At 50.1% G+C, this 24,523-nt stretch overlaps 1 protein-coding gene across 3 annotated transcripts; it reads left to right on the top strand.

Moving 5' to 3' along the window:
• Window positions 1-5,959: 5,959 nt before the first annotated feature.
• LOC119158505 (potassium voltage-gated channel subfamily A member 3-like) lies at window positions 5,960-24,004 on the top strand. Of its 3 annotated transcripts, XM_037410552.1 has the most exons (3): window positions 5,960-9,511; window positions 17,881-18,003; window positions 18,581-24,004. In XM_037410552.1, exon 1 carries the CDS (start codon window positions 6,126-6,128, stop codon window positions 7,875-7,877), a length of 1,752 nt encoding a protein of 583 aa, XP_037266449.1. In that variant the 5' UTR covers window positions 5,960-6,125; the 3' UTR covers window positions 7,878-9,511; window positions 17,881-18,003; window positions 18,581-24,004. The 3 variants fall into 3 exon arrangements, with proteins under 3 accessions (XP_037266449.1, XP_037266448.1, XP_037266450.1); XM_037410551.1 differs by having other exon boundaries at window positions 17,881-24,004; XM_037410553.1 differs by having other exon boundaries at window positions 17,844-24,004.
• Window positions 24,005-24,523: the final 519 nt, after the last annotated feature.

Genomic DNA, 24,523 nt, shown 5'->3' with positions numbered 1-24,523 from the left:
CATTTGAGCCCATACAAGGGATGCTTTGTGGCACAACGGTGACTTATAGGTTCTCCAGTATTTCTATGCAAAGCAAAATCGTATTACTTAAAACCAGAGTTGTTTGTGAAGCCAAAGGGAGTTAGGTACCAATTCACCCTGAATATCTTGAGCATCCCCTGAAAATATTATTGTGAAGAGACTGATCCCATATTCTAGGGCACACTGCTCCGACCACATTCCTTTAGATGGAGAGCGGTTGCTGGGTTTGTTTGTAGGGGCTGAGAGTTTTTGCTGCCATGGGATTGCGTTGCGGCTTGCTCGGTTCAAGGAGGCTGCGAAGGCTGTGCCTCATGCCACCTCGCTGGGTGACTTTCACCAAGTGACATCCGTGAAATAAATTATTCAGGGGGCGAGTAGTCACCCCTCACCCACACAATGCTTTTTGCTGCCAGAATTAGGGGCTTTCACATCTTTATCCGAGGCTGCATCTGACTCAGCACTGACGCTCTCCCAGCGTCACCTTGAGCTCTCAGGAGTCCCTTGGCTTTCCTCCTCCGTGTTGCTGAAATGCAGGTCGTCTTCCACTCCTGCAGACATTTTTACCTTTGTAATGAAAACACAGTAACGTTGCCCTGTTATCTCACTGGATTTGTGGTTAAATTGCTTTGTCAATGTAATTTTATATCTTAATGACCAAATAATGGCATGCAACAGGATCTGCATAAGAAGTCACTGGGTATCATTTTGCTGTCATTGTGAAGGCCTTGGAACATGATCCCCATTACAGTGGAATTTGCATTAACATTGCTTGGCCACCATAATCCCACCCAGTTAATCACATTTTTAGGATATTAAAATAGGTCTCACTATATCCTGAGTTGTAACCCCTAGATATCCAAAGGGTTGGATGGGATTTAACTCAGGCAGCTCTGTTAAAGCTGATGGAGTCACCAAGTGAAATAACCGAGAGATGCAGAGTAACTTGGGTGACCTTTTTTAGTCACCAAACCTTGTACTTTGCTGGCCAGGCAACACTCTTGCTAAATCCACAGCACCGTGGAAAAAAATATGAAAAATAGCTCCTGTCCATGCTCAGTTATTTTGGGTTAGCAGTTCAATTTTCACTTCCCCTTTCTGTTAACAGTAATGACTGTTCTCTAAAAACGTGCTGCCTTTGGTAGCTGGACTGCAGCAGTCGGAGAGGATCCCAGGGCGTTTGGGTCCTCTTGTGCTTGGTGCTAAATGCCCTGTTAAAGAGAGGAATCGGTTATCTCTGCGGAGCTCACAGCGATGCTCTTCACCTGCGCTGAGGGCTAAGCAAGCCACAGTATTTTGACAGCACTGAATTTTCCTCTCACTTCCAAATTTCAGTATCTTCTCATTTTCTGCAACCATGAGCACAGCAAAAGGCTTCTGGCATAGGATTTAAATAGACTCTAGGTGGGAGGCGAGAAATATTCTCTTAATGTACAGATGAGAAACTGAGGCACGGAGAGACTGGAGGATTCACTCCATGACTGAGGTACACGCAGAGTCTGACTAAGAGGGGGACAGGAATAGGGACTGTGTGCTCCAGAGTTAGAGCATTAGATTCACCCTGGGAAATCAAGATTCAGTTCCCATCCCTCCTGGTACCTCCCTGGGTGGCACTGTCAGAGAATTTGTCTGACCCCAGGTGTTACCCCAGAGGGGCAGCCCTCATCGGATGCTTCTGTGGCTTGAGGAGATGAGACAGGACGCCTGATTTCTGGGAATGGGGTCGGTGACCCCATCTTAGTGTATGTTGGGATAACATCATGGCTCTCCTGGAAGGGTGTGTGCTTCGGGGCCTGGGGGGATGCTCCCACCTCCCCTGTCTGCAAGGGAGAAGGTGAGGGTGGCAGGACTGGTCGGTCTGGAGCCAGAGGTCCCATTGTTCAACTCATTCCCCAATTACTGAGCAAATAATAATAATTAAATCAGGGATAATCTGATGGGGAAGAGCCAGACGAAGGCGACAGGGAGGGCAAGCAGCCAAACCTGGCTGAAGCAAGCTAAGCAGAGCAGGGTTAGAGCATCCATTCATCTCTTTTAGCTGTGTGATGTATGGATTGCTCCAAGTTACTCTTGAAAAGTTGGGTTGATGCTGACCTGCCTGTCTGACGCCAACAGTCCTCTGCAGTCCTGTCTGCAAAGGTTTCAGGCAGTGATGAGTGACCCTGGTGACACCCCTGAGCCTTTCACCGTAATGTTTGTCCACGTTATGAGCGGCAGAGGTAGAGCTCATGTTTCCGAGATGACATGAGAAACCTTGCCAGTGAGTTAATGCCGTGCTGCCTTGATGTAGCAGTTGGGGCTTCGTGCGTTCCCCGCTGTGGGAGGAGAGACAATACATTTACAGTGCATTAAGGTATTACTGTAACAACGTTTGCACTGAAAGGTTTCTGATCCTCAGAAATAAAGAATAGCAGATTTGCCCCAGATTTATCAATGGAGGCAGGGTTCCCATTCAAACGCGAGGGAGGGGAGAGCGAGTGAGATCCTGCTCGCTGCAGCAGCCAGGGTGGATGCCAGACTGCTCTGCCCAGCTGCCTGGTGCTAACATGGGAGAAGCAGGGATTGGTGGAAGAAGAACAACCCCAGAAGGCTGCTTGAGAGGTGATGGGGTTCAGCGAGAAGGAGGCAAGATTTCAAAGTGGAAGCATGGTGCTAAGGCAGCTCCATGCCTGGGAGTAGCTGAGGGTCAGGGTGAAGGTCCTGAGATGTTTTGTGCAGCCCATGTCCCTCTGGGGGGATGCTAGGGGGGTTCCCCTCATGGTCTGGGTCTGGCTGCGGGAAGAGGAAAGTTGTGTGTCCCCTTTGCTTGGGAATCCACCCTAAGAAGGCCATTAAAGGAGGGAAAGTGTGATGCTTGCTCTGCTTCTTTGTAGAAACTGCATCTGATCTTATAGGTCAGCCTGTAGATCATTGCACAGGGGGATTTCTTAAATAGCCATCAGGAATAAAATTAATTTTGTTGAGACCAGATGCAGCAGAAGAGCTGGATGAGAAAGCAGAGGGAAAGTTGCAGAGGGAGGACTGGGACATCTCGCATTAGACAGAAAAGCCACAGGCTTGAGGAACAGGTTTGATGCTGCACCTCGCACAGCAAGTTCCCAGCTTGCAAGGAAGCACTGGCTGGGCTGGACATTGCAGAGATGTCCCTTCCCCTGGGCTTTTGTTCCCTTGCCTCTGCCCTTGTGCTCAGACCTCCTGGTTTTGGGATGTGACCTGGGCCACCTCTGTTGCTGCTTGACAAATGTGGGGCTTGATGCAGTGCCTGCATGCAAACCAGTGTGGGGAACACGTGTGTGGGAGGCAGCAGCTGATGCAAAGCAGGAGGTGATGCTATTGCTGCATCCCCGATGCTGAACCAAACTTTGGCTGGGGACCTCCCAAAGAGGAAGGAGCTGAGGATGCTTTGCAGTGGAGGAGGTGATCTGCCCCTCTGGCTGCTCTTTGCCTGCAGCGATGGCTGCTCGCCTGGCACAGCTTAATTGGCTTTGATAGGATTACGGGGAAGCAGTGGAGGAGTAAACAGGGCCAGGAGGCTACACAGTGCCTGGGGCTGCCCGGCTGTAGCCCCTGGAGGAATCCTTTGAGCCATTTTGATGCTGGACCACAGCTGCCTGGAGCTCAGGGGTTAATGTCTGCTGCTGTGTTGCAGCTGATGGGGGGTAAGGACTTAATCCTCCTCCTGGGTTTAAGGGAAGGGCTTTTCCTAGCAGCATCTCAAAGGTCTGTGGCTTTCAATAATTTCTGAAGAGTTTGCCCCTGACTGAGATCTGGAGTAAACTGTTGCAATTATGGAAGTTACGCCTTGTTGCCATCAATACCTTTTGTCATCAATAAATGTTTATAGTTTAAAGCAGCCTTGTTTGTTTGCCTTAGACCAGATGACAGTGATTTATTGGCAGAAATCCTAGCAAAGAGATGAGCCAGACAAGTTTTTAACTGATATATATATGTATGTACAGAGGAGATGATGGTTATTTAATAATCATGAAACCTATGGAAAATAGAGCCTCAAACCTGGATATGAACTGTTGTTTCCAGGAATTTTTTTCAATCTACAAGCAACATGAGCAGCTCAAAGGTTAATGAAGCTCCAGGGCTTTGCTTCCTGCTTTATCTGGGCTTTGGGATGGCTGGGAGATGCTGTGTGTTGGAAAGGAGGAGTGGACACTCTTGCCAGGAGCATGTTGCTGATGAGCACTATTAATTGCTGTAGGAATGATGGGGGAGCAAGACTGGAGACCTGTTGCCCCAGCTCCCTCCTCCCAGGAGATCTGGAGCCTCAAGCAAATCGGGACTCAAAAGTGTGGCTTCAAGCCAAGGAGGGAGGTGGCAACAAGCGGCATGTGTCCAAGTCTGGGGCAAGGTGACATGGCCTGGAGACAAGTGTCCCTGCATGTGATTGTGGGTGAATCTCTTCCAACAGCCACGCTGAACTGATGCTGATGTGGAAAAACCCAGCGCTGGCCATGGCAGCGCCAGGAGGTTGGTGGAGATGAAGACAGAGCAGGCAGCTCACTGAAAGGTGGGTTGGGTTAGGTCCCACGCCCAGGTCCACATTTTCATCCGCAGGACCTCGCTGAGGCTCATTCCCGAGGAAACCTCCCTCATTTCTAGTGGCAGAGGGTTTTTTCCCCTCTGTCAGCAAAGGGGAAGGTGGGCTCGGCTCGCTCAGACCTCGTCCGTGCTGTTAATCTGCCAGTTAGAGTCTGGAGTCAGCTCTTACACCACTATTTATTGTTGTTCTCCTCCCTTAGGTTTGTATATTTTGTACATCTTGTTTCTAATTTAAAGTATAAATAAGTTTGATCCTTTCATCTGTTTTTCTCCCTACCTTCTGGAGGCTGTGCTGGTTAAAAATAACTGCGGCGATGAGCTAAAGCGGGGCTGGTGGAGGGGTTTTAACCTCCGTCATGGCAGGACCATCCGGCTGGCACTGGAATGGCAGCGTGGTTGCCCTCCGAGCCTCTCCCCAACCCTCATGGTCAGGCTCTTTCCCAAGCTGGGAACTCCCTGAATTGCCTAAACCCCGCTTGGCACGTGGCTGGGGATTGAAGTGCTTCTGCTGTCTGGGGAGGTAGGGGGTGTTGGGAAAATGAGGACCCACTGTGGGGGCTGGGGGGCACAGTGGGTGCAGGGATCAGAGGTTGTCCCTGATGCACATCTCCTGGGAACGGAGCATTTTCCAACGCTGGGCTCCTGCAGAGGAGGCTTTTGCCTTAAAAAAAAAAAAAAATCCCTTTTGACCAAATATGAACTATTTGCATAAGAAGATGAATTGAATGGAGAAAGGAGGGAAAAAAAAAAAAAGCCTTTTGGCTTTCTTGCAGGAAAGTCTGAAATGCAATTTGGGGTCAGACTGAAGCTGGCTGAGGGCTGGCTCAGCTTCGCTTCTCCATTTATTTTGCTGGGGGGATGCACATGCACACGTGTGTGCAAACACACATGCACACACAGACACAGGCGTGCACACACACAGGCACATGCTCTCTTCTCTAGACAGCAAAAAAAAAAAAATCCCCAGCACTAGCCCAGACGCTGATTCAAAACAACTGTTGGTGGCTCCGGCCGCTGCTGTCTGCTTTCCATTACCCACAGCCCCGCCGCGGCTCGAAATGGTGAAACCAACAGGCAACCCCCCAAATTAATAATCAAAATTACATTTCACCTTCCCGGGGGAGGGACAGAAAAACTCTTTCTAGGCAGCGGTTCTGCAAGGAAAAAAACCCCTCTCCCTGCTTGCAACCCGCTGAGCATCAAAGGATGCTCCCCCGGAGGGGACCAAAGCCCCTCGGTGCGTGGCGGGGTGGGGGTCCGGCTCGGCAACCCCCGGGCAGGGGAGGGGGTGCCTGCAGCTCGCCGGGGGCCGCGGGGCAGGGCCGGGGTGCTGTGGGTGTCTCCGGGAGCAGTGACTGAGCGAGGCGGTGCCAGGGCTGGGGGCGGATTTTTTGAGAAGAGCCTCAGCGCCTCAGAGCAGCGGCAGCCGCTGGAGCAGTTGCGCGGCTGTTTCTCCCTCTCCGCCCGGAGGAGGAGGAAGAGGAGGAAGAAGAGGCTTCGGCTGCCGCCTCTCCGATCCTCCCTCCCCCCTTCCCCTTCCGCCCCACACCTTTATGGACGAGCGCCGGAGCTTGCTCTACTCTCCGGCTGCCTCCTCCGCCAGCCGGCATCCGCGGGGCGGCTCGACCAGCCACCACAACCTGGGCTACACCGAGCAGCTGCCCCCCGCCGCCCCCCAGCCGCCCCCCGACCAAGAGGAGGAAGAGGGGGAAGAAGGGGAAGAAGGCAGCATGACCGTGGTGGGAGGCGGCGGCGGAGACCCTTTGCTGGAAGAACCACAGCATCCTCATCCTTTGCTGGGGGGGGACCGCTACGATCACCCCCCGACTCCGGCCGCGGTCCCCGCCGGCCAGCCCGCGGGCGGTGGGGAGCACGAGTGCTGCGAGCGGGTGGTGATCAACATCTCGGGGTTGCGGTTTGAGACCCAGCTGAAGACGCTGGCACAGTTCCCCGAGACGCTGCTGGGGGACCCACGTAAGAGGATGCGCTACTTCGACCCCCTCCGCAATGAGTATTTTTTCGACCGTAACCGTCCCAGCTTTGACGCCATCCTCTACTACTACCAGTCGGGTGGACGCATCCGGCGACCCGTCAACGTCCCCATCGATATCTTCTCTGAGGAGATCCGCTTCTACCAGCTAGGGGAGGAGGCCATGGAGAAGTTTCGGGAGGACGAGGGTTTCATTCGGGAGGAGCAGCGGCCGCTTCCCGACAAGGAGTTTCAGCGCCAAGTGTGGCTCCTCTTTGAGTACCCTGAGAGCTCTGGGCCAGCCCGAGGCATTGCCATCGTCTCTGTCCTGGTCATTCTTATCTCTATTGTCATCTTCTGTCTGGAGACCCTGCCTGAATTCAGGGATGACCACGACTATGAGGGAACTGGAGGGACCTTCGGGACAGGCGGTGGCCCTCTCCCACCTGATGTCTTCACCAACTCCTCATCCTCAGCTACTTCCATGGTGTCGTCCTTCACCGACCCTTTCTTTGTGGTAGAGACTTTGTGCATCATCTGGTTCTCCTTCGAGCTGCTGGTCCGCTTCTTTGCCTGCCCCAGCAAGGCCACCTTCTCCAAGAACATCATGAACATCATTGACATTGTGGCCATCATTCCCTACTTCATCACGCTGGGCACCGAGCTGGCTGAGAGGCAAGGCAACGGCCAGCAAGCCATGTCCTTAGCCATCCTCAGAGTCATCCGGCTGGTCAGGGTCTTCCGTATCTTCAAGCTCTCCCGGCACTCCAAGGGGCTGCAGATCCTGGGGCAGACCCTCAAGGCCAGCATGCGGGAGCTGGGCTTGCTCATCTTCTTCCTCTTCATCGGCGTCATCCTCTTCTCCAGCGCCGTCTACTTCGCAGAAGCCGATGACCCCAGTTCAGGTTTCAGTAGCATCCCCGATGCCTTCTGGTGGGCGGTGGTGACCATGACCACGGTGGGCTATGGGGACATGCACCCCATCACCATTGGGGGCAAGATCGTGGGGTCTCTCTGTGCCATCGCAGGGGTGCTAACTATCGCTCTCCCCGTGCCTGTGATAGTCTCCAATTTCAACTATTTCTACCACCGGGAAACAGAAGGTGAGGAGCAAGCCCAGTACATGCACGTCGGGAGCTGCCAGCATCTCTCGTCCAGCGAGGAGATGCGGAAGGCTCGCAGCAATTCCACCCTCAGCAAATCTGAGTACATGGTGATCGAGGAAGGGGGAATCAACCACAGTGCATTCAAACAGGCTGCCTTTAAGACAGGCAACTGCACAACCACAAACAATCCCAACTGTGTGAATATCAAAAAGATCTTTACGGATGTTTAAAAAACCCACACCAAAAAAACAGCAACAAAATCTAAGGATGCGGTAAAAAAATAATAACAATAATAATGCAAAGTGACTGTGTACTCGGTATTGTGTGGAACATGCACCATCGTCAGTCTGTGTGTGCCCTCGTTTTTATACGTTTATTTTTTTAGATCCTTCCTTTCTAAAGATAAAAAAAAAAAAAAGGATTAAAAATTCTCCGAAGAAGAGGACAGCTAAAGGGTAAAGAAAAGGAAGATGAAGACAAAACACACTCACTGTCGAAACAGGTGTTTGTTCTGCAACGTGTTGCAGGGCTGCTTTGTTTTCTCGGTTTTGGGGACCTCTCGTTTTGCTCCTGAATTTTCTCCCTCCCCTTCCCTAAAGGCAGCGTATAGCTGATTTCCCTTCCATCACATAAGCTCACTTGTTGGATTAACAACCCTGGATTGAGTGGGGAGAGGAGGAAAACATGTTGCAGAGCCTACTGCAAGGGGGTTGGGAGGAAATAACCGTTTAATTTTGCAGAGAGTCTCTGTTACCACATTGTTAAATGACGCTTAAATTGAAACGTGTGGTGTGCCATTACAGGCACATCACAGATTCCCTTCTCTCCCCTGTTAGATGATTTCTGAAATTCTAATCTGGTCAGAGACCTGAGTGCAATCAATGCTGATTTAAATAGAAAAAAGAAAAAAAGAAAGAAAAAGCCCTTGTTTTGTGTTCTTAATTCCCTTCCCCTGTAACCCTATGGTATTATTTCATCCAACGCCAAATTTGTGGCCGTGCAGCAGGTCTGTGTGCGGGGAGGAGGGAGGCAAAAGGCAAAATGGAATGGTTTCAGGAGCCGACAGGGTGCAGGGAGCGATGCCAGCATGGACCAGGGGATGCAGGATCCGCGACGGGCTCCTCGCTGTGGCTGTGCAGCTTCAAACCCACCCAGCTGGAGACAAAGGGATATTTCCTCCCTTTTTTGCAATGCGTTTGGGAGAGATGCAGCTGCTTATCGCAAGAAGATTAAAGTGGCGAACACGCCTTCCAGCGGAAGTCACTAATTCGGACCGGAGTGATGCAGTTGCCATGGTGACCATGGTTTCCTGGGAAACCCCTAAAGGTTGTCATGGCATCCCTTCTCCCATCCCCCTTGGTCCTCGCTCTTCGCACAAAAACCTTTCCAGATGGTTCCAGCCCTGTCATCCCACAGGACACCGTGGCTCTGCCCCGCAATGTGACCCCATCCTGGCACCCCCTTCCTGGGCCACATCCTGGCTGCAGCTTCCCCTGTGCCGAATAAAGCACCCGTAGGCAATAAGCACACCACAAACTCACCTCTCCCTCGCAAAGGAGCTCACACCTTGGTGGTGAAATTGGGGGATGGAGTCTCCTGCAAACACGAGTTCCCGCTGCGCCGACAGTGACCCTGCGCTCCCCCTGCGCCACACGAAACCCGGCGGTTTCCCCAATCCCAGTGTGAAATGGCACTGGGCAGCCAGCGGGAGAGCTCGGCTGAGAAACCTCGGCAGATTTTTGAAACAAGGGGGACAGATCTATAAAGAGCAGGATTGAAAAGTAACCAAAATTCTGCCGGGGAAAATAGACCCGCTTCTTCTTCACATGTGCACCAGAGGCCACGGGACATCTGATGGGATCAGGTGAGCTTTGCACGGGGTAGAGTTTAATAGCATCATAAAGTAACGTTGCTTTTTTGGGGGACAAACCTCATGTTTTCCACTGATTAGTTGTTTTTTTCAGCTTACCCTGCTGCTCTCGGGTCTTTTTATGCACGTTAGGTAAAGTGGGATAACATCCTATAACTCCTCTGATTATATTTGCTTTTCACTTTGCTTTTTAGTGCTGTGCGTAGAAGGTAAACCCTGCTGCTTTTCTGCAGCTGGATTTCTTCAGTTCTTTGCTAGGAAGGTCATTTGCAGCAGTTTAATGCTTTGGTCCGGCCCCTGCCACCAAAGGAGGCTGAAGGCAGGGCCTGGCTGCTCAGCTTCGAGTGCCTTGGCTTCAGCTCTGCTCTGTTTCACTAGGTTTTGGGTTAAATAAAACCAGATTCATTCAAGGTAGGGTACTGCACAGGGCTGCTCTTAAAAGCCTCCTACAGCAAAGAGAGATTTGACCCCAACCTGTGCAAGTCACATCACGCTCCAGCATGTGGAAAGGGGGATTTTTCCTGAGAGATGCCAGCCATGCCGAAATTGGAGTTTGGCTAGGATTTTACCCAGACTTAAAAGGATTGGGACAGTTTGTAACACTCTCCCTTAGACTTGCCTTAGCCCCAGTTAATAAACCCTTATAACCAAAATACCCATCAGAGCAGCTTCTTGGCTAATGGTATGCAACAGCTCTATTGGAGCTACTGTAGTTTTCACCAGCTGAGGATCTAACAAATGATCTTTATTAGGAAGATGATCTGGAGCATTGCAGAAGGTAACTGGGATCCCTTGTCCAGGATAACTGGGATCCCTTAGCTGGGGTAACTGGGAATACCCCAGTGTGTCTTTTCCCCAGGCTGCCAGCAGGCTGTAAAGTAATTTCTGCCTACAAGCTCTCACTTTTTATTGTTGTTAAAGCTTTACCACACACCTGTTCCTAAAAGGAGGATTTGAGTTTAACAGCAGTGGAACAGTCCCACGCTGGAGAGTTTGCAGATGAGTTTTGTGTCTGCATTTTCCCCGTGGCAGCTGCACAGGGTACGGAAACCACGTGTTCTCCCGTAAATGGCACCGTACCATTTTCAGTTTCTCTGTCATCTAAAATAAGCAGAAACCGTACAGGTTGTTAGTTTGCTTTCCTGACTACTCCCTGCCTTATTTAGTAGGGGCAGAATAATTTCAAATGGATTTTATTGATGGTAGAAGATGCTGTATGGGAGAGGTGTCAAGGAAACCACTTCGTCCTCTGGAGTAAAAGGCAGTTTTGCTCCAGTACCCAGTGGTATCGCTGAAAAATATAAAAGCACCACTGCTCTGTCTGTCAGATACACCCAAACAACTGGATGCAGAAAAACAGGGATATCTTTTTGATGGTCTGCCCCATTTCTGTCTGCTGCTTCCCTCTGCGCTGTCTGGTTAGGTGCTGTTCAGCGAGAGAGCTGCTCTGTTCCAGCACGGGCTGACGGCTGCTCTTAAAAGTGGTTGCTGCGTGTGTTGTACCAGGAATTGGAGAGATCGCAGAAAGATTGCCCTCTTTGCAGCCAGCTGCTAGTTTAACTTCCTTTGCTCTCCTGCAGTGTGCCTCCTATTAGGACTTCAGACTGTTTTGACAGTCACTGGGGAGTTAAAGATGAGCCTCAGCCTGTGCAGCGTGTTGGACTTGACTGGTTCTAATGTGCTTAGAGGGGGCAGCATTAGGAGATTAGTATTAGCGGAGCTGCCTGCCTGCTGTCTGCAAGGCGAAGGGCTTGCCTAGACTCGGTTTATTACATTAGAAGGAGGAAAGTGCATTACTGAAAGCTGCTGGCTGACATTTAAGATCGCACAGAAAATAAGCAGGGGTGAGGCGGGGTCCCTGAAACGCGTGGTAGTCCCCGGCATAGACTCCAGACCTTGTTGTCTGCATGCACGGCGTGGCAGGGATGCTCTCTGAAATATTCTCCTCCTCCCCTGTCCTTTGTACCTGTCATCTGAGTGGCAAAGTGACACTGCTGGCACTGGAGGATGGGAACAAGGATGGGAGCCGGCTGCCTCTGCCCCAGGGGTGCAGCCCTGGGAGGCTGTAGCTGCCTCCCTGGCTGCTTTCTGTGTTCAGTTTATATAGGGGCACTGGGTGGTATAGAGCCTTTCCTACCTCTTTTTGCAGGCTCCTTTCCCTTTCCTTTTGCTTATACTTTAGGACCTGTTCCCTTCCCCTGTTTTCAGCCCTGGATGCCACCGTGAAACACATCCTTGGTACAGCGAGACAGGGGACATGCAGCAACCCTAACCCTGGCCTCTTCACTTGGTACTTTGACACTATCACCTTTTACTCTTGCTTATTTGCCCTTTTTCGTGTGTGTTTTCAGGCCTGAACTCTTCTAAAAAGACTCTGTTGTTCTCCAGCACAATAGGTGACCTTCAGGTGCTTGGGGCGGCCAGAGGAGCAGAACAGTATCCATCCCACCCCACGTGTGCACACACACAAGGGCTAGAGATATCTCTTTCCTCCAGGAGGGTTAGATTTCTTCCCAGGCAATTGTTCCTGCTCCATCACTTGACAAAAAGGAGTTGGGTTTTGTTTTTAATCCCCAGTTTATGGACAGTTAAGCGGAGACAAAGGGCAGACAAGCAGCTTCCCCAGCAGGAGGGAAGGAGGCATCCAGAGGCATCATGGAAGGGGTCTCTCCTGGCAGAGCTCTAGGGCAGGGAAAGGGTCTCTGGCAGCGGTTGCTGTGTTCGGAGAGTTTTCTTCCTGAAATCTGTTTAATTGTGTAGTTTGGAGCCCTCTTCCTGCCAAGCTTTTAAAGTATGCGTATCTTGGTGAGAGCACATGGCAGCTCCCATCACAGCCTGGCAGGGCCTTTTTTTGTTTTCCCTTTTAAAATGCTTTAACAAGTGATGTCTGGGTAGGCTGCAAGCAGCCAAATAGGATTTAAATGCAACTCATTTTGCCCTTCAGTCTTAATTGCTCTATGTACCGGGAAGAAGAGCTCAGTGCACCAGCATCATTGTGCAAAGGCAGTTGTGTGGGCAATGGATGTGGGGAAATAGGGACTTTCTAAACATCAGAGGATGCTGTGGGCAGGGCAATATCCTATAAAATGTTGCCTTCACTGCTACAGAGCTGGTACTGCTCTTCGGCACCCTTCCCTGCTATGGCTCTGCACCCCCAGTCTGAACGGGGTGCTTGGCTCAGCTTTGGGGGGGTGTTGCATAGCTGGAGGATGTGTTGAGGACGGGATGCTGCTGCTTTTACCGTTTCTCCCAGTGCTGTTTACCCGGCAGAGGCTGCAGGAACAGAGCACCCACTGGGGCTGGGCGAGCCCGATGGGTGCCGTGCTGTGGGTGCAGGGTGGTGGGAGCCCTCTCCCGGTGCCGGTGGTGGGAGTCGGGAATGAGCGGGAGGGCTGGAACCGTGCGATGCTCTGGCAGGAGGGTTTCCTTGGAAACAGTCATGGGACTCTGGCTGTCGATGCTCTGACAGGGACATTTTGGGGGTGTTTCAGGGTGGGTGCCCCGAGCTGCCTCATCCTGGCTGGGAATCGCTTCTCCAGCAGTGGGGAGGGGTTGTGCTTCATTTTGGGGGGTGGTGATAGAGGGTTTTCTTCGGGCAGAAGTAGGACTGGCATGAGGAGGGGAGTACAGCCCTGCTGGAGGGCAGAGCCATCCCATGGTGGGGGGCACGTTCGCTGCCAGAGGAGCCCTGCAGAGCAGCCCCAGCCCCATCTCCGCAGCATCTGGCTCTTGCCCCAGCCGAAGCTCTCCCAGCTCAGCTGTGGTTGAGCCTGGGATACAATCAAGACTTTTTACTCCTGTGCTTGGCTTCCCAAATGGAAAATGAGTAATGGTGTCTCTGTCAAAGCGATATTCATCCCACCTGACAGGACGCGTGTTTGCTGCTTTGCTGGGAAGGCATCAGGGCTCCTGCTCTTTGTCACCTGGCAAATCCCATGTTTTGCTCATGAAAACTGTCCTCTGTGTGGAAGAGGGATGCATGTGGGGTCCCACACCACCCTTGTAGCTGAAGCCCTTCTACCCCTCTTGCTAGCAAAACTCAGCCACAAATGCTCTGAGAACCCCCCTCCCCTGAGCCCCCATGTGCTTTTTTTATCCACAAAAAAAGCGCTGCTTTGTGAGACTCACAAATTCTGGGGTTTGTCTGTGGCTCACCACCACTCAGAGCCTGAATTTTTGGTGCTGAGGATGCTCTGCAGCAGGGCAGGGAAACCTTCACGCATGAACCTCCCCGCAGGCCACTGTCAGTTTTCTCCTTCTTATGAACCAAGACATGCTCAAGTAAATTAAAACCTGTCTCCTGTCTCGTTCAGCTTGTCACTCGAGTTAGGAGCAGCTAAAATACTTCCCGATCGCTGCTCTTCCCCTCCTCGTAACGGGAACAGTCCTTACCTAACCGCGCTGCACACTAATACCAAGACCCCCGCTCAGCGTTGCAGACAGCAGCACACACTGCTGGGTTTGTTTAAGAATGATTCATTTCCTTAAGACTTGTTATTCAGATGCTTTTCTGAGCATGTTTAAGCTCTGTCGTGTCTGTTGCTTTTCTACAGTTGTTGCACTTCATTTTTAGCATCTTTAACGCATACTGGGTGAAGACTTGGTTTGGATGCATGGCTCGCACGCCTAGATTAGCGAGTGGCTCTCTGCTCTCGCTGGCAAGGGATGCAGAGTGCAATCAGGTTTATTTTCACATTGACCAGCACCAGCTGCTTTGCTTTGCTTCCTCTGAAGCACTGTCATGAATAGATACGGAAAATCCTTTGGGGTTGTGTCATGGTTCAATCGGCAGCGGAAGCACCGAGGGCTCAGCCCCCACGGGGGTAGTGGGACTGCTGGCAGCAGGGTCTGTGCTGGGGGTCTTGCTCTCACGGGAAGCTGGAGATCGCAGCGGGGCGTGGAGAAGATGAGCACACACTTTGCAAAGTGGTTTTTTTGCGTTTGCAGAGAGATGTGTTCGCTGTGCGCCTCGGTTGCAGTCGAGGAGCTGAGTGCAGTGCAGGGTGGTGGGCGATGCTGTGCTGCTTGGAGAGATTGCGGTTGTTAGTCCATGAAAATGTGTGTCCCTGCACCCCTGACCTGCAGGGTGGGAGCACTGTGGTGTTTGCTGTTGGCCTGCTGGGTGGCTTTGGGCAGGCCAGCTCCTCCGGACCTCGGTTTCCTCATCTGTAAATGACACGGAGCAGCTTCATTAAGTGCTTGCAGTGAGACACGCTGTGGATGGAAGAGGCAGTTTTGAAACACAGGACAAGAAGTGAAGAAGGCATTGCGGAGTTCAGCTTCCTTGAAGCTTGCAAAGCCTGCAGACCCTCCCCCTGATACCCCACTAACTGCAGTTATTTCTCCCACCTGGGGGAAAGCCCCGGGTTTCACCCAGCCTCCTGGGGATGCCGGCTCTGCTCAGCTCCCTCCCCCAAACCATCCTCCCTCCTCTCCTGTGATTTCTTCACTCTGCATCTTGGCACTTGCTTTTCCATCCTTATGGCTCATTTCTCCTGGAATCTCTGTGCATGTATAGTTTAAATCCCTCTTCTCCTTCCTTGCTGGTCTCTGCTTGGAGCTGCCACAGCAGCTCCATAATGATTTGAACCTCAAGCTGTTGCAGCAGGTAAGAAATGAGATGTAAGAAGTTTGGGCTTAAAATGAACCTGCCTGCTGCAAATTTGAGCTTGGAGGAGGGATGCAAAAGGAGTTTGCTCTGAGCAGGGTGTAGCATTGCAGGCTAGAGGGGTTTTCTGCCTCTCTGTGTGCATCCCCGAATTAAAGGAGGAAATCTTTCTGCAGCATCTGAAACAAGCCTGGGCTGTTTTCTCCTGGGGCACGGAACCTTTCAGCAATGTCTCTCCCATCCTGGTTGCAAAATGCCCTGAGAAAGCAAAGCATGCACAAGGAGAAGTGAACCAATGAAAGCAACCTGGGTTCAGCTGCTTTTCCGACCTGTGACTCTGGGAGTTTGGCTTTATTGCTCCGTTCTCTTAACCAAGCTGCCAGGCAGCTCCCTTAGAGGAGAACATTGCACAAGCGCTTACCTCTATCAGCCAGACATAGAACTCAGTAAGAAGAGATATCAAATTAATATGATCCATTTTCCCTAACCCTGCGTTGATTGGCATCGATTATAGCTTCCTCTTTAATTCTGTATTAAGACTCCCAGCCATTCCAGCATAGTGTTTGGGATCAGCGACAGATGGCCAGACCCATGATTTTTGCAGGTTGCTTTGTTTATCCCTTAAAAAATTGGCCTAACAGGAGCCATGTTCCAGTCCTCGGGATTTTCACTAGGTCCAGGGCTCAAGAGATACTCAGTACTTGCAGTCTCATGAACTGCTTCACCACCTCTGAATGCTTGGATACAAGTTGTTTGGCTCGGCTGGTTTAAAAACATTTAATTTTTGTGACTGCTCTTTAATATCCTCTGTGTCTCTTGGAGAGGAGAGGATTTCGTCACCCGCATATGATGGGAAGACATCTGGATCCCTTCAGAGGAGCTGGAGCAGCACTATCTCCTGAATGCTCCTGACTTCTCACTCCCACTGCTGTTCTTGCGGAATTCAGTGAGATAACGTCACCGTTAGGCTGAGGATGTGGGGTTTCTTTCTACAAGGGCAAGGACACAGCCTGAGAAGGCACCAGGGTACCCCAAAGCACAGGATTATTTGCCAGGTTTGAGAACATTGTTATTTACCGCTTAATCTGCAGAGCCCCAGCTCTGCCATCTCCTCAGCCAAAGCAATGGTGTCCCCCGGGCCGGGCGGGGTGGAAGGTGCTATTTGGGTTTTATTTGTGTAATACTCCAGCAATGCTGGAGGATCCTGGCACTTTGACCATTGCTTTGCAAAAAAGCAGGAGCCCTTCCTTGCTGGCAGGTGGGAGGGGGGCTTAATCCCCCCCAGCAAGCCCAGTCCAATAAAGCATAAACCCCAGTTAGCTTTAAGCCCATGAGTAGTCCTTCTGGCACTCCCAGATAAGCTGGTGCTCGAATAACTGGCTGGTCTGAGACCCTTGCAAGGAGCACTAAGCCCCTCTGGTAGCTTATTTCCCCCCCGAGTGCTGTGCTGCCTTGCAAGGGGCTCTTTGCTCCTTGTGGGAAATCCCACCTCTCTCCTTTCCCTGCCTGCCTTTAGCATCCCTGCAACACCCAGAGCGTGGGGCTCACCCTCCTCAGTGCAGGGATCCTATCCCGTCTCGCATAGCTTCATCCTGACTCTCCCTTTGGGGAAAATAGGCTCATTTTAGGGGATGAGCTGGGACCAGGCAGCTCAGGACCAAGAACCTTCCTACACTTGGCTCATCACCGGCTGCTAATGAAGCATCCGGCTCACGTGATGTGATGTGGTGGTAGCGCTCATCTTATTAGTGTGCACCACACACAGGTTTTATTATAGTTAATGAACCTTGCTATAGGAAGCTTTACTAATTCCCACTTGAAAAAACACCATGAAAGGGCCGGAATTTGGGGGGGGTGACTCCTGCTGACTTACACAGGGCTGAAATCCTCAGGAAATTTGGCCGTGCCCATCCCCATGTGGGTGCAGAGCCAGGACACAGTACAGCAGGAGGTGGGATGCTCCGATTGCTGCGGTGTGAACTAAAGGCAGAGCATACATTTTTGGGAAAATGAGAGGAATATAAGTAGTTGCGTGAAGTTTCTAAGAATTTCAGCGTCTTCAAGACAGAGCAGAGCATCTCACTGTGTTCAAATAGGAGTCAGGATGCGTTCCTTTGCGCTGTAGAGTTACTAGGCTTCAAAGCCGACCTGTTGCAATGCCAGCTGGGTTCACGCATTCCCAAGGCTCGGCAGCTCTGGCACCGCAGAGATTGGGGGATTTTTTTTTTTGTCCTTTGCTAGACGTCTCCATCCTGACATCAAAATGGAGTCTCAGGTTTGAGCTCTGCGGGAGCGACTCCGCGGTCCGAGGGCTGGGTGTGGGATCCAGCCCGGCTCCTGCTGTCCCCTGCATCAGATTTATTAGATCCACCAGTTGCTTAATATCATGTGAATCATACCGGGTCAGAACAAACCCAGCTTGATTAAGATAAAAATATGATGAGAAAACCCCACTTTGTGCTAATCATTCTGGATTTGGAACTTGTCATTAACGTGAGATAATAGTTAATAACTAGAATATATTTAATGAATCTTTTTTCTATCTTTAGCTCGCTTTAGGCTGCATTGCATTTAGTCTGTTAAAGAATTTTAATTAGCAAATTTTCACTTTACATTTGTGGGGAACGGGGATGTGAGGTCGGAGGGGACCAATGTGCAACATCTCTTCCACTTTACCTTAAAAAAAAATAATAACCTGTTGCTTGTTTTCCAAACCAGGCTGTGCATAAAAGTGGTTCTTTGCTCTGCCCAACAGATAACAGAAGAAGTTTCAAAATTAAGACCTTCAGGACTGTGTTGAGAAATAAAATGTCTCCAAGAAAATGGCAAACATCACGGACACGGTGACTGATGCTGCTGTGGACCCGACTGACAGAGGGTCTGTCCTCCCCAGTTAAATCCATTTCATATTTCATATATATATATATATATATGAAATATTTGCCACGTTATCTGTGTTTTCTAACAAGTGCATTATGTAGAAGGGAACATATTTGCAGCCAGAAGATTATCTTCCAATCATGTGCAATATAACGAGACTGAACACAGCCAGGAAAATGGAGGAGGGGATGTGGATATCAGTTGGATGTTATTTCAGTCTTTTTTTTTTTTTTTTTTAATTTAAAAAAAATCTCTTGAAAGATTAAGCAACCGGAAAGGAAACGTTAACCGGAGCTGCTCATAAGCAGTCCAAGTGTTTTCCTCCAGGTGGGAGGGAGATGGGGGAAATTCAGTTGCTTTCACTCTTCCCTGTCAAAGGCCACGGGCTGTTTTCAGCGCTGGGATGTGAAATTTCTGTTCCCTCTTTCTGACTTTCCTGCAAATGCTCTTTATAAGTAGGTATGTACTGTACCAAAGGCTGTGATTTATTTTAAGTCCTTATTAAGAAAGTAACATCTCCACTGATGGTGAGGAAAATTGTGTCACACAGTCGACAAATTGTGCCTTCTTTTCAGGATCGCTCCATGAAAAACTACGGAAAAATCGAATTTCTAGAGGTGGAAAAGGTACAAACCCCCAGTCCTGGCTGGTTGTGCCCCTGCTTCATTTCACAAAAGCCTGTGTGCCCTTCTCTGTTGTTCCACTATCAGTCCTGAGGGAATATTATAGTATTGTTTTGCTAATACTATAATAAATGGGAAGTCCATCACTCCTTTGCCCATCGCTGTTTCATTCTGCACGCTGAGTTATTTTTTGTGGCAGGTTAAGAGCTGTGGGTTGCCTGCACTCAGCTGCAAAGCTGTTAAAACTGGGATTTCCCTGACCTCACTGCATTTCCTAGGACCCTATGGCTAAATATTCTCCCAGTGCAAAGGGATAAATGGTCTGCAAAGGTGTAAATGCCAAACGGCAAAGGGGTCCATGGTCTCTCCTGCTTCAGGCTCCCCGCTCTCGCCCCAGCCTTGTCCACCTCTGCACGCTGCCTCTGTCCCAGTTTTGAGACTAAACCCGCCCCCCCCCCCCCAGCACATACTGGGTTGGAGGAGCAAGGCAATACTCGCAACAGCATTGGAGTTCTGGGCAAAAATAATGTCGGTGGGACTGAGCAAGCATGGGAACCTCTGCGTCTGCATTGCAATAATTCACCGGCGATGGTTCGGGGAACGTTAATTCGGACTGGACCAAACAAAGCAAGCTGGAGCTTGCTCTAAAGCAGAGGGTGCTCACAGGGAAGTGACAGGAGGCAAAATCTTTAGGCATGTGAAACAAACTCTTGAATTCATGCCACTGACTGCTTTGGGTCCGTGTTCAAAGACAAGCCTTGGGGTCCCCACTGGGTACCTGGAAAGTAGAGCAAGGACCACCCTGCCACCAAAACCTGGATCCTTCCCTGAGCAAAGCTATTTACCTGCATTTCAAACCAGATCCTGGGCAGGAGGAGATGGGGAAGATACACAGGAGACACATGTGGGATGCTTCAAGTCACAACCCAAAGGAGGATGCACCTAAAAATAAACACCCTACCTGGAAGAAAGGCTGGGAAACAGGAAAACTCAGGGGAATACTTGTGGCAAAGCAACTGGCTTTCTGCACCAGGCATCTTTCCTTGCAGAGAGCTTTGAAGACGAATGAGACCCAAGTGGGTTCCTTGAGCTGTTCCTGAATGATAGTTCAGGGCTGGGATTGCTCTGGACCTGCCTGTGGTTCAGCATCCTCCTTTCTGGCTGTCTAAGCCCCGCACACAAACTTCAGCCGAAATTAGGATTGAGAAATTCCCTTAATGGTGGGGAAATAATGTGGTTCTTAAAGGAGTGCATTGACTTCGGTGAGGTCACGTTTTGTTTTGTTGGTTTTTAAACACTGATAATTTCTTGGCTTGAATTCCTCCTCCTGTCATGGCATATGCGTCATTGGTGATGAAGACCTTGTTCATGGGAGCACAGCTTGGGGGGTCCCAAAGACAGATGCCTCTGGGGCTCTGCGTGGGTGCAGGCTGTGGAGAACAGGCTGAGATGGTGAGAAAAGAATTAAAAATTAAAACCCCAGCAGTTTTAGTCAAAGCTGCGTCACTGGCCTTGGGGAATGAAGAGCAAATATGGATCTGGCCCTTAGTGGGCCATTGCAGCTGGGGCTTGTTTGCATTTATTCCCAGCATGGTAGAAACCCTGTGGTCCCTGGAGCTGTGGATAAATGAATTTGAAGGGCCTGGTGCTGCTGGCACCTGGTTTTAGCACAGCTTTTGCAGCACAAGGTGCAGAGGGAGCTGGGATGGGGATCTGGAGTGCTGGAGGAGCCTGAGGAGCAGATCTCCAAGCCCCAGAGACGAGCTGGGGGTGCCAAGGCTCGGCAGAGGGATGCTGGAGAGGCACAGAGGTGAAGCACCCTGTGGTGTGACATCAATCCGGTGTAAAAGCCCTCTGCACAAATTAAAGCTAATCGGAGTGATGGTTCTCCTTAACTTGGGGTTTGGCCGTGCCCTGCCCTGAGGCCAGCCTGCGGGGGGGTAGGCAGAGGGAGCTCCTCCATGGGATCCTCCAGCTAATTGCTCTGCTGGCAGATCCCTGGGGATCTGGCAGTAACTGCAGTGCTGCCGCAGCCGGAGCGGTTTGAGGATGGGCTTGCAGAGCTCAGCCGACAGCATCTTAACATGGATAACCGAAACCACCTCCCAGGCATCCATCCCCTGGCTGTGCCCCCCCAGGCTGTCTCATCCTGCAGCTCCCTAGCACCAAAATTAATTAATATTCACACGGTAAAAAGCCTAAGATCTTAAAAAAAACACCTAAAAAACACAAGAAAAAGTCTCCGGTGTTTGGAGAGTGGGGGCTGAGTTATTTCCATCACTGGAAACCCCAAATAACCGAGTGGTGGTCTGGTCTCTTCCCCATTGCTATGGATGGAGCTGCTGGCAGGCTGGGGTAGGTGGGACTGGGCTTTTTTTGGGGCGCTCTCACTTCCAAAACCACTTAGGAGCTGCCAAAGATATTTGTTTGCAGCCTTCCCTGCAGTGTGCCGGGTTTGTAGCGTGCACATTAACAGGAGGAGTATTGATTTTCTGGATTGCAACACAGACCTGGATGTTGGGAAGCCCTGGTCCCAAAGGTGTAAAATTTAGTTTCTTTTGGAACATGATCTAGTAGCCCTTAAAATGGGGGATAGAATGTATCAGTACTAAATTTATTTTTATTTTTCACAGTGTTACAGAGAGCTTTTTTATGGCACGTGTGTATGTAACGTAATTATACCTCGTCTGTTTTCAAGAGCCACTTTGTTAAAGCGTCTCTCTGTTATGGTTCAAAAATGTATTTTGATGAGCAAAGTGATGGGAAAAACAGATCCCACCACCCGTTTGGGTTGGTGGATCCCAGCGGTCCTGCTCCCGGCAGCAGAAATGCCCCGTTCCCGGAGCAGAGCTGAGCCCGTGGCCACCAGCTGCTCCGCTCCTCCCGGCCAGCACCGAACCCACCCCGAGGACATCTCACACCAGTGACAGTCTTGCCAAATTTCAACCTCTTCTCAATATTGTACATACTGGCATTGATGACGTTGCTCCACGCTGTTGGGTTTCTTTTGCTTGGTCGCTGAGCCAGCTAATTGTTAATGTGCTTTTTCAAAATAATTGAGAGTTTGATAGTCTTTAACTGTCAGTCCAGTATATTAATCTGTGTTGCCACGACTCTGACTCCAGCCTTGTGCATTTTAAAGATAACCATCGTATCGGGACAGCCGTGTTGAAATGTCATTTGGAGCGGAGGGCTGGATTTGGCAAGGGAAGACAAATTAAAAATGTATCCAGTTGATTAAAAAAACCAAAAAAGGGAGCGATTTAATGATGGCTGACATCAAGAGAAGAGCCAAAAAATAGCATGCATTGATTCCCATAATCATCCGAAGACAGGCTGCTCATCTTTATTCATAGCCCTTCCGAGCCGTGCTCTGCGATGCTGAGAGCATCTCTGCCATGCCATGCACTAGACGTGCTCTTCAGACGCTGAGCACGCAGAGGAGCTGAGCACACCGACGTTCCTCCTCTGCGCCGTCCCTTCCCCCTGTGAATTTTAGGGTGCAATTGAAGTGATGAGAGCTCTGCCGTTGGGTCCATCCTGGTGGATCGGCGGGAGAATCCGAGCTGGGCTGGTATAGGGTCACGTAAAGCCACTTGTTTTAAGAACAGGTTTGAAGATTGTTTTGAGAAGGCAGCAAGATTAGAAAGCAAAATATCTCTGAAGGTGTTCAAGGGCGCTAAGGAAGGCTCAGCCTCAACCCCACGGGATGGGGCTCAGCGGCTGGAGAAGGCTCCCAGAGCCGACGTATGAAGATCCATGAGGCTGCTGTGCTTGCCCCACGAGATTTTTGGGAAAAGTCAGGATTCCTGTGATCCCATCCTGGCCTCCAGCCTCTTTCCGCAGGTGCTGGCAAAAACTCCTGCAGGATTAATGGCTCAGAAACCAGCCTTTGAGCACCCTGGAGGCTTCAACTGACGCGCACGCTTGGATGTTTTCTGAGCCAGGTGTATCAAATGCTGTTACTGCTGCTGAATCCTTGTAAAATTACGGAATTTGTGGGATAGCATTTTTCTCCCCTGAAAAACTTGGGGAGCGGCATGCTCCCCAGTCTTTTCCTTTCCTTTCTGTTGCACAGCCAGCTGGAAAGTTGTCCCTCAGGCTCAGGTGAACACCAAGTAGCAGCCCTGGGTGAATTAAATGACATAGCTCTGTAATCCCCACATTTTTGTCCACCAGCCTCTGACACAGGTCAATTAATACGTTTCTTTTTCGCATTTCTTCTGCTTTCTCCAAGATGACATCAGTGCATCTATAAAGGGAATGGTCTGAGGAACCACTGTGCCCAGCTGGTGTTTTCCCTTACACATCATCTTGCTGACCATCACAAGGCTGGGATGCTGATGCTGTGGTTTAAATGCATCGCTCCCATCCCTGAGGATGATTTCGGAGCAGGACAATTTATCTGGCATTACACAAGTCATTGATAGAGCTGGAGTTGCAAGTCGAATGGTATTAAGGGGAAACGTAGCTGGGAAATGGTAAACCAGTGCCTGAAATAGGGCAGTTTGAATGCAGAACGACGTGTTTGCTGCCACATCCCTCGTGCTGCCATTAGGATACTGGAAATGTGACTTGATTATTCAAATTGCTCAGGTCTTGCAGGAAAATTGCCTGCACTGCTGAAGGTCAGCCGTTCCCATGGCTGAATTTAGCATCTTGCAAGGAGAACGGGCTCTTAATTCATCACCTGAGGTCTCAAAACATTGCAAGTGGGGGGCGTTGCATCAACCATCGACCTCCAACACAGGAGCTGCTCATGTTTCTTAATTTCCCATCCTTTACTATGCAACTTACCTTCACAGCATCTTCCTGGGACCGAGACAGCTGGATATAATTTTTGTCTTTGCTTTCCCTCGTTCGTGTGCGCAGCTGGGTAAGGCTGAAACGTTTCCATGACTGTCTCAACTGGAACACACGTTGGGTATATGTGACAGCGAAATATTGCCTTGTGAAATTCAGTGCATCAGGCTGAAAAACTAAAGCCTTCTCTGCAAGAAGGCGAAATCTTGACTAATTAGGTGCCATAGAAATGATGCAATTTTGGACTGGAGATGTAAAGTGCAGTCTTGTTACTCCCAGTTCATTTTCAACTCTGGTTTTGCCAGTGAGCTGTGTTGCGATTGTTTAAACTTGTTCTTTTGATACCAGTCTGATGCTAAAAAAAGCTGCTGCATCCCATCATCCTGGTGACCTCCACCGTGGTGTGGACCTTGTGTTCAGTTACCGGTAAAAAAAGTGATTGATTTTTTCTGTTGTTGTTGTTGCGTGATTTTTTTACCTGACGTTGAATTTATTTTTTTAATGTTTTTTTTTTTCATTAGAACTTGAAACTGTTATTTCATACGCAAAGTTCAATAAAATGGCTGAAACATGCAGCGCTTGGTGTTTGAAACTGCAGTGGGGCGGAGGGGAGATGTCGGGGATGCAAAGGGTGGTGCAAGGATGAGGTTTGAGATGCATCCTCTGGGTGAAATAATGTTTCAGAATGAAATAATCTGCAATTTAATACCATTCTCAGGAGTAAAATGTTTTATTTCTTTAGAGAAATAAAACCTTTGGGGAAGCTCTGCACATTGCCAGCATCCCAACCAGCCGTCTGGAGAGCTGTGCTGTCTTTATGGACTCAAAAATTCCAGGCGAACCCTTGAAATTTTGGTGACGTGTCATAAAAAGGGATGTCACTGGTGATGCTTTGGCAAAGGAAACACAAGTGGAGATGCTCGCTCCAGAGCTGACCCCTTGTCCTCATCGCAGGCGGGGATCTTGCGAAACGAGGTTCGAAGCTCATTTGAAAACCTTGCTCTTGGCTTCGTCCCACGTCTTTGAGCTTCACCCAGAAGTGAACGTGGCCAAATAATGTCAGAGCTTGTTTTGGTTTGTTTTGTTGGTTTT

This window comes from Falco rusticolus, chromosome 17 (assembly GCF_015220075.1).
Source record: "Falco rusticolus isolate bFalRus1 chromosome 17, bFalRus1.pri, whole genome shotgun sequence".
NCBI classification, from domain to species: domain Eukaryota; kingdom Metazoa; phylum Chordata; class Aves; order Falconiformes; family Falconidae; genus Falco; species Falco rusticolus.
The sequence above is the reverse complement of the archived record's forward strand: the minus strand, read 5'-3'. Positions and strand labels throughout refer to the sequence as shown.

What these genes read in the sequence shown, in the direction of transcription:
- LOC119158505 (XM_037410552.1), top strand. Translation starts at nt 6,126, where the DNA reads ATGGACGAGCGCCGGAGCTTGCTCTACTCTCCGGCTGCCTCCTCCGCC.